This window comes from Mya arenaria, chromosome 6 (assembly GCF_026914265.1).
Source record: "Mya arenaria isolate MELC-2E11 chromosome 6, ASM2691426v1".
Taxonomy (NCBI): domain Eukaryota; kingdom Metazoa; phylum Mollusca; class Bivalvia; order Myida; family Myidae; genus Mya; species Mya arenaria.
Genome location: NC_069127.1, coordinates 42,514,003 through 42,532,264, shown reverse-complemented (window position 1 = coordinate 42,532,264; position 18,262 = coordinate 42,514,003). Strand labels below are relative to the sequence as shown.

General features: G+C 37.3%; 2 protein-coding genes across 2 annotated transcripts; one reads left to right on the top strand and one right to left on the bottom strand.

Moving 5' to 3' along the window:
- Positions 1 to 210: 210 nt before the first annotated feature.
- Positions 211 to 5,869, top strand: LOC128237814 (betaine--homocysteine S-methyltransferase 1-like). Its single transcript, XM_052953398.1, has 6 exons — positions 211 to 411; positions 1,671 to 1,865; positions 2,652 to 2,763; positions 3,366 to 3,544; positions 4,838 to 4,919; positions 5,586 to 5,869. Exons 1-6 carry the CDS (start codon positions 211 to 213, stop codon positions 5,867 to 5,869), a joined length of 1,053 nt encoding a protein of 350 aa, XP_052809358.1.
- Positions 5,870 to 7,280: 1,411 nt separating this feature from the next.
- On the bottom strand, positions 7,281 to 17,998 carry LOC128238828 (betaine--homocysteine S-methyltransferase 1-like). Its single transcript, XM_052955095.1, has 8 exons — positions 17,867 to 17,998; positions 13,180 to 13,370; positions 10,707 to 10,901; positions 10,278 to 10,389; positions 9,481 to 9,659; positions 9,015 to 9,096; positions 8,040 to 8,217; positions 7,281 to 7,665 (listed from the first exon to the last, which is right to left on the bottom strand). The coding sequence occupies exons 1-8, from the start codon at positions 17,886 to 17,888 to the stop codon at positions 7,464 to 7,466; spliced, it is 1,161 nt and encodes a 386-aa protein (XP_052811055.1). The 5' UTR covers positions 17,889 to 17,998; the 3' UTR covers positions 7,281 to 7,463.
- Between the last annotated feature and the right edge of the window lie 264 nt (positions 17,999 to 18,262).

Here is an 18,262-nt window from a genome sequence, read left to right as displayed (position 1 = left end):
AATGGATAGACTTGCGGTCAACAGAATACCTTACAAAAATTGAGACAGCTGTTTTTAGCTGTATTTGTTGTTTTTAAATATATGAGCACATCATACAATAGTGTACGATTAAAGTTAACCACGATGTCGTTAATCACGTTTAATAAAATTTCCCAAATCGTTTCGAATGCGGTTACCCTCTTAGATGCACATTAAAAAGACATGTATCTAATGGTGCTAGGTCTGTTGGAGGCCCTAAGCGACGATGGGAGCCTAGTGGTAGCGGAGGGCTACATGTGGGAAACGGAGCGGCGTGGCTTCCTACAGATGGGGGCCTTCCTACCGGAAGTTGTTATCGAAAGGCCTGATATTATCAGGTCGATACATGAGGAGTTTGTACTGGCTGGAAGTGATGTCGTCGAAGCATTTACTGTAAGCTGGTGATTTTGTGATTCACTTTAATTACAATCCTTTCCGGAAAAAGACAACATTATAAAAAAGAAAAAAAAATGGAACTCGATTGCATAGGAATGGTAAACATAAGGGATGCAAACGAATATTCTAATATTCGATCAAACGTTTGGTATTCGAATGTCAAAATCGGTATTCAAATATTCGATGTTTTGTTGTTGAATAAATATAATAATAAACCTTTTTCCTACAACTCTGTTGTTGTGTTAAAAGTTCGTTTTTCTTGTTTTTACAACGATTGGCCTATACTGCCAGAGGTGTGAATGCGATTACAATATACAAAACGTGCGTCATATGTCATTTAGGGACATAGCGTCGGGTATTATAAAAGTCCCCGTAATTTTACAAAAATGGCTATAAGACAAGTGACAAAAAAATAAATTATTTCCGGTAAACTTAAATGCCTTTGCCAGTTAAGGAATAAACTAGTTCCCTAGTTGATTTGGGTTTTCCATAATTTTATTTAGTAGAGGTCGATCCCAGAACGAGGCTACTTGTCCTGCGGAAAGACCCTCCATTAACGCATACCGCCATTTGACCAGAAATATATCAAAGTTCACGTTGTTCAGTTATAAAAGCATAGGAATAAAAAATAAAAGACTTGTTTTGTTCACAATGTATTACTTTTTGTCTTTCTGAAATGAGGAATTTCCGAGGCTCATTTGGTGAAATTCAGGGTCCGCCGCGCGTAAGTGGTTACGACAAAGAAAGGCTAAAATTCCCTGGCAATGCCCTGGCTATTACTTTAGAGAATAATATAATAGTTTACAACAACCTTTAAAAGATCTATTTTGGTAATCGAATATTCGTTCGAAAGAATTACCGAATATTCGAATATCAATTTTGCAATTCGTTTGCATCCCTACTAAACATGAATAAAGTTAGTCTGACACAAATAGTACCTAGACGTACACAGCGCCTTCTACGACGACCCTTTTTTGAATAATCATCTTTGTGCGTCCTTAAATTCTGGTATTCAGCAAATTAGTCCTGGACCGATTGTTTAAAACTTTGTAAAAGTATATATATATATATATATATATATATATATATGAAAAAAAGTTCAGCTAAAACTGATGTCTCGAATCTTGTACAGCAGATGAAAAGTGTATCCTACTAAAGCAGTAAGGATCAAAAAGTTAACAACGATCACGTTAACTGCATTGTTAACTTTAACAACGTTCTGAACCATCGGCCCATTGTTTGTGTTTGTTTCTCAGTACTATGCATACCGTCAGCAACTAAAGCGCCAGGGCAAGGAAGACATTGTCGAAAAATTGAATAGGGACGCTCTCAAGATTGCGCGGGAGGTCGCGGACAAACATGGGAAACTTATGGCGGGAAACATATCAAATACGCCGCTCTATGTGACCGAAGATGCTTCCACACACCAGCTTATCTATGAACAGTATAGGGCAGGTTGAGTATTTTCTGGGCTTATGTTCAATCATCGTCGGATACCCCTGGTACACTACTACGCTATGCTTTGTCGTAAACCTTGGGCGATTTTGCCAGAAAAATTTCGTAATTATAAATAATTCATTAGCTAGTATAATTGGTTCCGCAAGGTACCAGATGATTTTTCCGCAGCGGCCAAAGCTGGAATTTACCAGGATCAGCCTTTTCATTACAATATATTTTTTATCTGCAATCAAGACCATTCGGCCATTGAGGCAACTGACACTGTAAGGTTATTGAATAATGTTTAATTCTAAAATGAGATTTGCATTGAAAGAAGATTTGTCTCCCATTCCCTCTTGCATATTTATCAAAATGAGATTTTGTCAGTCATTTGTCCCACGGTATTTATGAAGTATAACGGAATTAAGTACCGTGGTTGCCGACGGTGATATTTAATACGCAACTTAATCATGGTCATGCATGCTTTTCTTCGTTTTATTGTAAAGGCTCATTGTTTTATCATGCAATCCGATTAGCTACACCTATCTTAGATTCTATAACACATCAATTTTTAATATCACTCCTCGGGTGTCTTTTGACTAATCTCTACGTCATGTTAAATGATATAACTGTTATTGAATCATATCCGTTGTTTGCAAGCTAAGGAAAGCCGCACGCTAGGACAATATCAGATAACACCACGGTTAGTACCAAAGGTTCTTATGATTCAGTTCATAAGTTTCAAAAGTTGCAATGAGTTGTGCACTTTTCGTTTGAATTAATTTGTTTTTTTCTTAAAGGAGCAGGTGTGTTGGGCGGTGCAGGGCGGGGCAGACTATATCATCGGGGAGACCCACAGCTCGTACGGCGAGGCGGAAATAGCTCTTAAGGCCATCAAGGAACACGGCCAGGGTATGTACAGAATAGATGACTTTACGTGATTTCTTTCTAACTGGAATGTCCAAATTGCTTTCAAAGAGGAAAGCAATGCTTGCGTTTAGACTAGAATGCAATTATTGATATGAAAGAGGATAATGTTTATATGCATAACACGATCCTATAAGATCGAAAAGCCGTATTAAATACATTCATTTAAGTACTGAACAATTTAAGAAAAAAACGCACATGCGTAGACGATTGCTGCAAGAGTACGGTAGAAATATTCTCTTGTCCTTTGATTTGTAAGATTTGTAGCAGAACAATTTTCACAGTTACGTCACATACAACATGCCACATATACACGTGTAATCTCGTACACGTCACATACAAAGATGATCTACGTTGTCCCGAACTGTGTTAATCGGGGATCGCCGTAGGCGAATTAATAAAATAGTGATAATGATCTTTTATAGGTACGCATGGATTTCCGATAACAGCTATTCATTCTACGAGGTGTTTAGCTTCACTATCCTGCTGGTCCCGTTCGGCAGCTTGGTGCGTTGCACTTTTTGCTTAAAGCGGTCCACTTCGAGATATGATAATAAGGAAACATATTCATTTAAATTTCCAAAAAGGTTTACCCGCGGTCATAACACTTACCGCATTCTTCCCTGACCGAACGACGGACGAAGTGGTGCTACCTGAAGCGTGCAGGCGACTAGAAGGACTTGGGGCTAGTGTTGTGGGCCTCAACTGTTCACGGGGACCAGACTCCATTCTTCCGCTCGCCAAGAAAATAAAGAAGGCATGCACGGTACGGATAATGCACGGACCATTATTGTACAGACAAAATGAAGTAATGAATTTAGAATTTTGAAACTTCACTTCCGACCTCATCGGTTGCTAATTACTATTTTTTCGAAATCAACCGACTTTGTTTCAAAAGCGATTGCGATGAAAATGTGTGTGCGGCATCGATACATAGCGACAACGATACTTCGAATTATATAACAAAAATCAGCAATTCCTGTAACATCCTGCAAGATTGGTGGTTTATTTAACTTGCACCTTCGTTTCTTTCCCAACTACATATATGGAAACACTTGTTATAAACAGTGATGTATCTATTAACGGCATCTCTACTAGCGGCACACCTGCCTCCTGCATTCATTGCTTAGTTCCCATGTCGAATTAATTTCCCCATCGGATTGATTTATCCTGTACAGCTGTGATTAAGTTGTGCAGGTCCGAATATTTTTACCGTTCTTTAGTTTATTTATGCCGTTTTATTTATTTTGATTGATTTTGGTATTCACTTGCCACACCATAACTTAAGGTATCCAATCAATAAATATTTGAATTTCGGATGCCTTGAGGCCCGATATTAGTTTGGCATGATTCGAAAGGTCTCCTTGCTCAGAAAAAGGCAATGAAAAACTTAGACTGAATATAATTAACAAAAAGCCTTTTATGCCTTGGAGTAACTACAAAGTGGGTTTGGTTCGAAATAAAGAGCAAAATTACCAATAACTATCTACTTTTCATATCGCTAAGCGGCAGCAATACTTTTTCAAATGATACAAAAAGTAAACGGGGTTACTAGACATCTGTACGTAACATTAGGTTTATTCAGATAACGGAGTAATAGCTTATTTGTGGGTTAGGTTCTTAGGCAAAAAAAAAGATTCTCCAAAAACATGAAATGTGGTAGGCAGGCATAACTTTTCTCTTTCTTTTTTTTGGAGGGAGGGGGGAGGGGGGGGGGGGAGAGAACCGGAATTCTGTACCGAACCGAGATATATCTATCAGGGTATATCACTATTGTAGATTTTTTTTAAAATATAAAATTGTCAAATTTTAAAATGTTCACTCAAAAAGGCATATTTTACAAGTTACGGAAACAAAGCCACACGACGGCAAAAGAAAGTATAAGGAAGGGAGAAAATATAGGGTAGGTCGGGTTAGTGGAAACAAACATGTTACGCCTTATAGTAAAGGACACCAGTACTGGTTACTACGGAAGCAACAACCTAGAGAAAGACATTGCACCGACCTAAAATGGATTTGTATGTTTTCCTCATTGCTTAATTCTGTGTGTATATTGCAGTGCCCAGTGGCGTGTTTACCAGTTCCATACAGAACTACGCCAAAGGAGATGACGTTCTTTTCACTCGAAGACCCAAGAACTGGTATGGTATTATTTTATCATCATACAGTTTTAATGAGTATATTTGTATACTAGACTAAATATACGGTCGATAATTCGATCGGGTGGTCGATTGGTTGGCCAGTCGGTCGGTTGGTCGGTCAATGGTTTAATGCAACATTGGGCTGATTGCTCAGAACCATACTTAAGGCATTAATGTCGTTAACGGCATCCTTTGTTAACTTTAAAAGTTGAATTTTGTATGATGAACTCATATATTTAAATAAACATATACAGGTGAAACAGTTGTCTCAAATCTTGTAAAAAATACTGCAGGCTATAAGTGTATCGATTACACTTCCAGAGCAGTATAGATGTTTAAGTAAACAACGATCACGTAAACAACATTGTCACTTTTAACAAAGTCCTGAACAATCGGCCCATTGTATATAGTTTATTAGCGATTGTTTTATATTGTATCATCCTGAAATTTACCAATGTCTGTCTGACGACATCCTACTTGTTCAGAAATTTAAGCGCGTTGGTACTTCGACGTTGATAGCCATATGTCAGTTTGAAGAGATATTTCTTTCAACAGTTTGGGGAATTCATTTGTATGATTGGTACACATGACACATTTAAAGAGCCGTGGAACTATAAATATAAGGCTAGTAATGCCTGCTTTGAATGTGACTTGGCGTCGTTTAAGGTGAGAACCTGTACCCAGCGAATCTGGACTGTGTTCGGTGCAGCCGAGAGGATATCCGGCGGTTTGCGAAAGAGGCCCTTGAGTCGGGTATCCAGTACGTGGGTCTATGTTGCGGAAACGCGCCGAACCTCACTCGTGAAATCGCGGAAGTGTACGGCAAGTGTCCCCCGGCGAGCAAGTACAGTTGTGACATCACAAAGAGCGTTGTGTTCGGGAATGACAGCAGCACGTTTAGTGAGCACTCGAATAAAAAGTGGAACTATATGATGGGTGTAGACTGCTGAGTAGTAATACACTGAAATACTCAGAAACTGTTTTGACATAAAAGCGTGTGGTGTGTACATCGTAAATTATGATATAGTTATTTAAAGGAACTTTTGACTGATGTTTTTCGTAAAATAGTGAACTTAAAAAGTATGGTGTATTAGTTCTGTTTTTTTTTCAGCCATTCAAATACTTGTTATGTAAACTTCTTCAACAGTTAACAACGATGACGTTTGCGACGTTGTCAACTTTAACAAAGCTATTAACCATCGGCCCATTGTGTAATCATAAAATAGTGAATTGTACTAGTTTTGTTGTTTTTTAAGTCATACACATACTTATTATGTAAACTTAGTCTTCATTTGGCCACTTGCTACTATACACATACAGTTTATCACATGTAAAGAAATAGACTCTCTTACAAGCATTGCATATCCTTCTTGAAAATGATAAATAACGTGTATTTAGTTCAAACTTGGTTGTTTTGTTCACTTTCACTAACTATGAATACGATTATATTGGAATGGTTTTGAAGTTTAATTTGAAAATAAATCTGATATGAGAACACATCTTCTTGTGTTATCTTCATAAGCTACATGGCAGAAAGTTTAACTTATATATACACTACCAACCACGCGTGATTTCTCTTGCAAAAAACGCGTTGCCACCGCGGGAGAGATTGCGTCATCGCGTACAATCGCGTCGATATATTCCTCTGTGGCCAACGCGGAGGTGCGCGTCATCGCCGAGTTCCGCTCCTCCTATCGCGTACTACTTCCGAAAATATGCACGTGGCGATATGGCTTACCGCAACATGCAGGTATTTTAATAGGTAAAGGTAGTAAACAATCTCATCCCCCAAATTTGGTAATTATGTCGCTGGAATATTGAATGGGTGTTTACGTACTTCTCATAGGTTAATTGACTCAATATAATACTTATTCACAATCGCACAAGTTTAACGAGGGCATTCGGAGGGTAGATTTCTTTCGAAATGTATGACATTTGCGTCTGAATACTTTCACAGTAGCAAAGCATTATTTTCAAGAACTGAACTAAGTTTTCAGTACGAACCAAGATTTGTAGATTACCGGTCGAGTTTGTATGAAATTAAGAAAACTGACTAGGATTATTTGCAAAGGATGGCAACAAAACAAAAGCTTTCAGAGAATGGACAGCTACCTTAATAACCATAAATTAACACTTCGCAACGCCACGTATCGCGGTGACTCGACGCGGTGGAACGCGCGGGAAATAATAGGTATGAACGCGGTGGGCATTATGCTTCAATCGCGGCGTAAGTGAAAATTAGATTAAAACGATAACGTCCGCGGTAAGGAAAAATCGCGGCGATGTGCGAAATGTGTAAAAAGCGAGTGGTTGCTAGTGCTACTTCCATGACGCGTAAATACGACACTGAAAACGACATAATATATTAAACACCCACTTTTATTACACAATAATGCAAATGAAAATGAATTTCAAATACATAAATCATAGTATGCATACATGCTATTTTCGTACATGACATTTAAACATAGCACACATCACAATGTATGCCAATAAGAGCCGCACCCTTCCGTCCCAAATATTGCACAGTGATTCATACAGATTCTAGTTGCCCGTGGCGCCACCGTCATCATCGTGGTTTTCCAGGTGGTCCGTGAGCTTGCTGCTGCTGCTGGACATCTTCAGCTTGGCGAGGTCGCTGGCTACATACTCGCCAACGCTGAACTTCCGGATCTTATCATTCTCTTTGTTACCTTTCTTGCCCGCGTCCCCGAATATGATGTTGTCTCCCAGCGTCGGCGTATACCTGTGCGTTAGACATTATGGGTTTAAGAAAGAGACATTGAGTTTGTCATGCATGCTTTTAAAGGCAAACATTATAGATTGGGTGCAAACAATAGATTTTTTCTTATTTTATTGCATACTCATGTTTGACTCAGATAAACAGATACACACTATAAGCGATATTTTGGCGCTTTTTAACTTGTGAATTCGAGGCATTCATCATAGTTATGGTTTTGATGAAAGCTAGGTTTATTTGGTTGTCGTAATATACAATTCGTTTGTACAACTCAGCTTTTCATTTGTCATAAGCATACTTCACCATATATTGTGTATTTCTGTATAAACAAATTGGAAAATATGATAATCTAGAGATTCGGTATAAAATCGCGCACGTACCTGCTTGCAGGCGGTTTCCGTCCGTATGCCTCAGCGAGTTCACGCATGAAGTTAGCGGCATTCCCACAACATAGGCCGATATACTCGACCCCGATGGCCTTGGCCTGGTCGGCGAACTTGTGGATGTCGCTCCTGTTACACATACAGCAGTTCACGTCCAGGGGATACAGGCTCTCACCTGGTGGAAGACATGTAGGAGATGAAGTATTGTAACTAATTTTTAGTATTTTTAAGTTGTTAACAGTGAGGAATCACGTGACTTCAAGGGGGTTCTCACATGGGTCACCACGGCTCACAACCGATGCGATGTAAACAAACAAGAAAGTGACGTTACTTTCTAAATATCTTTTTTGACAGAAAATATATGAGAATAGTTTTATGCCTATAAAAGACTATGCTTTTCTGCTTCAACAAGTGTGAAATATTTTAGATTGGCTGGTATTTTAGTATTGAAATCCTTGGCAAAAATTTCAACGTTGCATCGTTTTACAAAATTCCGTCAAGCTGAAATGTTTGCAAGGTATGGCAATGATTTTAAAATTAAGTACGAGACAGTTGCGTTATTGAATGATATGGTTGTAAACTTTGGTGAAATATGCAATTGTGATTTGATATATGAATTAAATTAGCACAGCTGAAACGGTCGTGTATGTAATTTTTAGACGTAATGCAAATAACAAGAGTGTGCATGAGCAACTCGGAGTAATAAAAGTTACCAACGATATTGTTTACGGCATTGTTTACTTTAGCGAAACGCTGAACAATCGTCCCATGATGACGAGGCCAACATCTATGTTCAAATGACACACTCATATCAAGGAACATAACATGATTCAATATACTGTACTTTAATCATACCTATATCGATATATCAACATTTGAACAAGGCATTGATAACAAGAGTTGTCTGATAACAGTGTTCTTATGAAACGGTAATTCTGATAAGAAGCTTTCATTTCAACTTCTCAAGATTACCTGTCCATTCATCTTTAAAGGCCATGAAGTTTTTGTGTTTCTCGTTTGTTCTGTAAGGCACGGGAACCGCAGCTATTGGGCCCTGTGAACATCAACCATTTGAAAATTAGGCTCAAAACTACTTATAATATCCCAGTTAAAATTGTACTAATGGTCAACAGATAAACACAGGTTTCACAGCCAGGGCGTAATTTTATATTTTGCTTAATAAAAACGGAAAGATAAGTAGATTCTAAACTACATATTTATATATATATATCTGTTTGTTTGTTATATGACAATACCGGACAAAGTTGAAAATATGTATATTTAATTGTTGACAAATCAGCTCAACAATTTTGTATAATTTTAAATATATTTTTTAATTCAATAAAGCACTCTAATGAACACGATACAAATTATTGTATCTAAGTCGTTATGATGTACTATATTATACAGTCTAACTCACATCGTAACGCATACACACCTTGCAGACTTTGCGGATCTCCTTCATAAGCGGCAGCATGGTTTCTGGTCCCCGGGAGCAATTGAGACCAACAACCGCGGCCCCTGCGTCCTCCAGGCGCTTACAGGCGTCCGGGAACGGCACGTGGTCAACCGTCTCGTCAGGGTCGTATGGCGTCAGTGTGATGACAGCCGGCAAACCTTGGTATGCAAAATATCGTAAGTGTTATATATCGAACGTGATTATCATACTTTTTATTTCCTTAGAACCGATTGATCACCGTTTTGAGTATTTAGGTATTTATAAGGCCATGATAGTCTCCAACATTGCTCACTCACTCATGGTGAAAACGCAAATACACAACGATTGACAAAAATCAAATAAGGGCATACATTGAATCATCTAGTAAAAGGACTACAAGTCAAGGATTCAAACTATTTACATGCAGACATGAACATCTCAATGCTTCTATTTTCTATATCCGAGTAACAGGCGGCAGCTAACCCTTGCCAATTGCAGAGTTGTTACCATTGCTTTGTTGTATAAGTTGTTCTTACTTCGGATGGCACCAATGCCAAACATATCCACCATTGCATTAAGGTAAGCATTTAACATAATTACACAATTTAAGGTGGACGACGATCAAGTGTTTACTGTTCTGTTTATAATAGATTTAATATAGTGACCAAAAGTATTCTTAAAATAGAAACTGCCGCCCACATCCCCCCCTCCCGCCCCCTTCCAACGATTATGACTCATTTTTACCACGAAATTGCATCGTTTTTATATAAGGAGTTAAGTAATTAAGATTTTCATACCATTGCCAAACTCGCTGATGACCTCTAGAGCCAGCAGTGCCTCCCCGACATAACAAAAGGTCTCAGCAATGATGTAGTCCGCCCCGCCCTCTACCGCCCACTCAACTTGTTCCTGTGGATCAGAAGAATGGGGATGAAATGATACAGACATAGCTGGAGCATGGATATAGTTCATATAGTTATGAAAATCGACCAAATACTGAACACCTTACACAGTATAAGTCTAAGTAAGAGTATATACTACATGTGTCATTTAGCGGGAATATATGAAAATGGGCTCACACATGACTGGCGCGAAATGGCGAACGCATGCTTATTTCCTAAGACTAACCAACTCCAGTGAATGCTCAAATGAATTGTTCAACATGTCATGTCACTCTTTGGTTCAAGCGGTTTAGTTTATAATTTAAACCTGACGCGCCAAGTTACCCTGAACATTTCCCTGCACGTGCCGTGAGACAGTGTATCGTCTACGCTGTATATTCCCGTGCCGCATAGATTTCCCGCCATTAGAGTACCGGTCTCGTCTGCTATTTCCCGCGCGATTGCGAGCGCGTCTTTCTGCAGACGTTCCAAATCAGCCTCGCGTCCGATGTCGCGCAACTTTGTTCTGTGTCCATAGTACTGAAAAGAAAAACGTATGAGTAATCATCATGAGCAGCTCAAATCAAAATCTTAAACTTGGTAAATTACAATCTATGTGATACAAATGTAATGTGGAAGAACACGTGTTATATTTCCGGAAGTAAGTATAATCATGCGATCCAGGAACGTAAAGGTCGGCAACCGGTAACCGGAGATAAATACAAGTGATATCTATATAAAGATGAAATGAACGAATCACATATTACTGAAAGTGATATAAATTTTAGTGCGTGTCCCCAGCCCTCCGACCGCAAAGTTCTAATGAAATATCGTATATTATGATTTAGTTTAATTAAATAAAGATTTGATTTGATTTGTACATTTTATAACGATGATATTCGTTCAAATTTACGTCCGTCCATTCTGCATTGTATAACTTGAATTGTATGTATTAAAATGTTCGAATCAAGGGCCATATTGATATAATCAAATATATATGCTGTTGACTATAATGGAATTAAAATCTGTCCGTTTTTTTCTCTGGAAGAAGAGGCATTACAAACATTTTAGCTAGCTGCGATAAACTACATGTTCACATGGTAAACACGTGTTACCATTTAATTTAAATGTAAATGGTGTTTTTGTTTTAGAGATAACAAGGTCAACTTACAGCGCTTTGTCAAAAAGAAGAGCTAAGATTGCTTTTCATGAGACGATTAAAGCTGCACAGATTGACCGTTTTGACAACTGTTTTTGTTTTAGAATGAGCCATTTTTGCGTAAATGTTTGGAAACCAGGATACAAGACTGCTGACAAAGGATCAGATCGCAGTGTTTCATGATGGAATTCAAAATGGATGTCTTATGGCTAAAATCGTTACTAAAGCTTTAAGAAAAATACAATTTCGGCAGTTTTCCGAAAAATTGAGATCTGTTCTTTGGTGAGTTATCTTATATAACTGAATTGAAGGCATTGATGCCAAAATCATTTGATTCTGAGACAAAGACGTCAAAACTGTCAATCTGTGAAATAGCAGCTTTAAACGTATAGCCGTTCTAGCTGGCTTAAACTCGATTTCTCCAAATGGCAAACTAGTGTTTGAACACAAACGAGATATATTATAGTTACTAGGTCAATACGCGTTACATAAAATAGAACATTATGCATTATATAAAGTTCATTAGTTAAAGATTGAATGAACTTATTGCAAGGGAGCGATAGCAACCGTATGAGTAAATTTGCGTAACTTAGATTACATGAAACAATAACCGACGACTAGTTCATCTTTGAAACTCGGGTAAGTAGATTTTAAAGTATGACGACACGACCCAAAATATGAATAGACCCAAGTCACGTACATAAACTTAAGTGTTTCTTAAGTTTTCAACAAACAAATCCCATATTGATGTGAGCATCGAAAACATGCGCAATTTGTACCGCATGTGTATTAAAGGGTGTTTTTCTCTCTCGTTATTTGGAGCAAAATAATATATTTTACTATTGAGAAATTGTATCAGGGGTTTAAATCTTCTTATTAACAGAGTGGACCATCTGTTTTGTTGTTGTTTTTGCATCATAATTACTTTCTGTTTTGAACTATTTTCAACCGCTTTTAAAAGTCTTACAAATGTTTATATGACACACTTAATGAACTGGAGGTGACTGTTATCTTTCTTGTATTGATAGTGCGGAGATCATGAACATGCACTGACCTAATTGAACGAAACGTCGGAGTAAGTAAGGCAAAGCTACGAACTTGCTTGTGAACTCATGCTATCATTTTCTTTTGCAAAAACATTGTAGATGCACTTTTAATCCCAAATCAGATTTACCACAATTAAGATAATTGTAGTAATATACCAAAAAAGGTGAATAAATGTCTAAAACAATGGTTCTTATGAAGGATACCGAGTTTATTTTAAAAGAACGATGCAGGAGACACGGTTTTCTACTTTAAGAGACGATAGTAGATCACAGTAAATCTTTTAGCACCCACCAATCATTTAACATTTTTGCGTTTTCAGCTATTAAATTCAAGGTTTTAATATTGTTATCAGTAATGAATATTTTCCATAAATGCATTATTTAGTTAGTACTTAAAGATTTATTACTCAAAATTTGTTTGTTATACATGTCTATGTATTGCTTTTGAATAAGAGTGTCACTTTAAATATGCATCGAACATTCAAGTACAACCGGACATCATGTTTGATTGCAAATATAAGAATAACCCATTTGGACATGTTTCAAAACTGAGAATAATATTGATGCAACATGTAGCATAACATTCTAACCATACATCATGTCAATTACTTACTGTAAAGGCCTCCACTACGTCACTTCCAGCATGCACGAACTCTCTGTGCATAATGCGCACAAGGTCCGGATGGTCCAGGACTACTTCCGGCACATTACCGCCACTTTGTAAGTAGCCCCTCCGCTCAAATTCCCACATGTATCCCTCAGCAATGAGCACATTGTCCCCATCTTTCAATCGCTCAACTAATCCTGAAGGTTACAAACAACCATTTAAGTTTTATTTCAGAAATAGTAGCCATAAGGCTTTTTCATGATTTTGGTATAAGAAGTCTCTCCAATGAGGGTGCCTACAATCTAAGAATCACTGAACGCCCATAAGTGTGGCTTGTTTATGACCACAATACCTACCTGCAAAAGCTATACTAGCCAGATATCATTGATGTTACCGGAACTATCGGTTTAAAAATCAGTTTGATGTCGGTACGCCTTGATATTTCATTACGGCCTGATATCGGTCCAATATCGGTTAACAACATTATCCGGACCGTCAAAAGGAGTTGGACCGATATACATTACCGACATCTGTCCGACATCAAACTCATATCGCTAACAATATCGATATATACGTTATTGTTAGATGACATGAAGTAACATCTTAATGATTAGGAATGGGCGGAGTGAGCGGAGCGAAACATTGCCAGCAGGACGCCTGTATCGGATGAGTGGCAGTAGGCGGATCTTTAAACATCCACGAAAGGTGAAATTCTTAATGATTAAGCCTAGTACTTAATGCTTGCCTATCTGCATTTCCATTGGCGAAAAATATGGGTTGTATTCTAAATTGTCATAATACTGGTGGTTTGGTTTTATGATGTATACCGGCAACGGACATTCAGTTTTTCTAGCCGTTTCCCGTAATAATATAATTCAGATCACATTCGCGTCGTTCAAAGAAGGAATCAATCCAGGATATTTATATCAAGGGAAATGATACCAATTAGTTTGGTCGTCTATATACGCTTTAAAATAAACCAGAGATGTTGCATGCCGTCGGATGGCCTCGTTGGACATAAAGGCAATAGTATTTGACCTGTCTGTCCTTAAAGTAGAAAACATTATAATGTTCTTGGTGACCTATCCTTCCTTCCCATGAAGAACGTAAATATTTATAAGTCAAGAAGCAAATTCGTTGAATTGATATCTCCCGCCTGATTGGGCTTAGTCAAGGAATGGAAATCAATTGTTGATGAAATATATATATATATATATATATATATATATATATATATATATATATATATATATATATGAGTTTGAGTTTGATTGCAACTGTTTGAAATAAAAAAAATATTGTATATATATAACATTTAGAATTGAACAAGAAACCTAGTTTATGACTCCATGCTACCCAATTCCAAACTAATCTAAGATTTCATCAAGGCAAACATTCTGATCAAGTTTCATGAAGATTGGTCCAGATATATGCAAAAAATACAGCCTCTAGAGTGTCCACAAGTTTTTTTTTAAGATTTGACTCAGTGACCTCATTTTTGACCCCACATGACCTACTAGTTTCAAGCTTTTCCAAGATTTCATCGAGGCATTCTGATTAAGTTTCATGGAAAATAGAGCAGATGCATTGCTTCTAGAGTGTTCCAAAGATTTCTGTAAGATATGACCTAGTGACCTAGTTTTTGACCAATTAACCCACTTTTAAAACGCAGTCGAAATTCATCCTCAGAGAATATTCTGACCATGTTTGAACTTAATCAGACCAATCACCACAATAAGATAGTTTCGGACAAGATTTTTGAAATATTTGACCTTGTGACCTAATTTCTAATCACATGTGACCCAGTTTAAAACATGTCCAAGAGTTCATCAAGGAAAACAGTCTGATCAAGTTTCATGAATATAAGACCATACATATTGCCTCTAATGTGTTTCAAAGATTTTTCTAAAATTTGACCTCGTGACCTAATTTTTGACCCCATATGCCCCACTATTACAAGCGGTCCATATTTCATCAAGGGGTACATCATGACCAAGTTTGAACATAATTCGACCAATCATTTCCATTCCAGACAAAAAAAAATCTAAGATTTGACCTTGTGACCTAATCATATTCAATCATATGTGACCCAGTTTTAAATAAGTCCAAGATTTCATCAAGGAAAACATTATGATTAAGTTTTATAAACATTTGACAATGTCTAATGCCTCCAGTATGTTCCAAAGATTTTTCTAAAATTTGACCTACTGACCTAGTTTTTGACCCCATGTGACCCACTTTTTTAAGTGGTCCATACTTCATCAAGGTTTACATCATGACCAATTTTGAACATAACTTGACCAATCATTACCATGATATGGTTCCGGACAAGATTTTTCTAAGATTTGACCTGGTGACCTCATTTTTTATCATATGTGACCCAGTTTTATATAGGACCAAGAGTTCATCAAGGAAAACATTCTGATTAATTGTCTTGAATATTTGACCATTTATAATGCCTCTAGTATGTTCCAAAGATTTTTCTAAGATTTGACCTACTGACCTAGTTTTTGACCCCATGTGACCCACTTTTTTAAGTGGTCTATATTTCTTTAAGGGATACATCATGACCAATTTTGAACATAAGTTGACCAATCATTACCATGATATGGTTCTGGACAAGAATTTTCTAAGATTGGACCTAGTGACCTAATTTTCAATCATATGTGACCCAGTTTTATCTACGACCAAGAGTTTATCAAGGAAAACATTCTGATAAAGTTTCATGAATATTTGACCATGTATAATGCCTCTAGTATGTTCCAAATATTTTTCTAAGATTTGACCTAGTGACCTAGTTTTTGACCCCATGTGACCCACTTTTAAAATAAGTCGAGATATGATCAAGGGGAACATTCTGACCAAGTTTGAACATTTTCTGATCAATGCCTACCAAGATATGGTACCGGACGGACGGACGGACGGAAGGACGGAAGGACGGACGGACAACGCCAAAACAATATCCCCCTCCCGAAATCTTCGATTCGGCGGGGGATAATAAACTTCGGGGTCGCAATTTGTATTTAAGATAACATAAAGATTATGAGAACTTTTTTAACTTGACCTTATTTTGTAAGCGAAATCCAACATGAGTATGTAATAATTGTTTGCTTTTTTGTATCGTATAAAAAACCTTCCCCAACTGGGATCTATATTGAAATAAAAAATACATAGGCTTAGTCGGTCTTATCAATCAAATAATAAACATAGATTAAAAAATAGTTAATATTTGAAATCGTGCAAAAAATGCTGTCTATATGATTCAACATTTAAAATCTTAATTAAAATGATTAATAATTATCAAATTAGAATGAAAACATTCATTTTAACACACAATAATCATAACATGTTTGCTCTTCAAAACCATATTTCCCACAATCACCTAGACTCAGTCTCATTTTTTTATAATTTTTTTATGTGCTAGCATTTGTGATTTTATGAATGATTAAAGTGCCAAAATACAGATAGTGACATTAATGCCACCATATTATTTAGGGAAACTTGATACAATTTATGAATGCATTTACCACAGATATACCTGAAGTATATAGTTCAACCACATACGCTCACAGTGGACATGTCAAAACTAAATTTTGGAACACAATGCTGTCAACTCTTGAACACATGGGTTCTTCAGCCATCGCACTAGCATTTAAAGATTGTAAATAACTCAGAACAATTAACGAACCAATAACTGATAACAAAAATCTGGAACCGCAGATTTCCAGCTAAAGGTCACCATGACCTTGACCTTTGACTCACTGACCTCAAAATCAATAGGGTTTACCTGCTGGTCATGACCAACCTGCCTTCCAAGATTGAGGTCCCAGAGCTTGAGCGTTCTTCAGTTATTGATCGGAAATGGATTTTTAGGTGAGGGTCACCACAACCTTGACCTTTGACCCATTGACCTCATAATCGATAGGGTTCATTTGGTGGTCATGACAAACCTGCCTTGTAAGTTTAAGGTCCCTTGGTCTAAGCGTTCTTCAGTTATTGATCGGAAACAGATGCTCAGCTTAAGGTCACCATGACCTTGACCTTCAACCCACTGACCTCAAAATCAATTGGGTCCATCTGCTGGCCATGACCAACCTGCCTACCATGTTTGTGGGCCTAAGTGTCCATCAGATATTGAGCGGAAACCGTAGGGACGGACGACCGGAAGTACGGACGGACGGTCCGATTATTATATGCCTCCCATCGGGATAGGGGGCATAAAAAACAATGCTGCGAACATATTCAATTAAATTCACCTTGTTGTACAATATTACTCCTAAATTAGCAGGTCTGACACAAAGTGTCATAAAGCATTCGAGGATTTTACATATAAAACAAGATGAACGGATTGAAAATTTATAAAATTGATAACACGCACCAATATGCATTTTATATACGCATAATGCACATTTCCTTTTTATTAACTGTTATTTGTCTTAAATTTTTTGGTAATCACAATTCATCTGTTCATTGGTTTTGCATTCAACAGCGATGCAAAACCAATTACAATGCATATTATATTATGAAAATCACCGAAAATTTGCTTTTTTATATATATCTGACAAAGTAATATTAAAATAAATACATGCACATTGCATATGCAATATACACATACTCTGTGTACGCCTATTAAGATTCTAGAAGCACATTTTATACGAAATCATGGAAATACTATTTAAACTGTAAAGCCTACCTTTCACTTGTCCCTTTCCCATGTTTACGAATATCAACAGTGAGAGTTTTCAAACCACAGGGAGGTGAATGACCCAATGCTGATAAAATAACCAATCGCACTGCATCGTGTGAACTTGTATATGACTTGTAAACACAGGGCACAGTTGAAGAACTAGTAAATAAATAATCAATGATAGTTGTCCTAATTTTTGACTTCTAGGTCAGAATACGATACAATATTTGACCAGTTGAAGGTTTTGTTCCATGCCACTAAATTTTTACTACATGGGCGGCCGTAGGATTTAGTGTTAGAAGGGGGAGGGGGGAGGGCTTCGTCACATTTAAACAATAACCCCTTCTCCAGAGCCTCAACATAATTATATGGCTAAACTGTGAAGGAGGCCGGGAGAGGGGT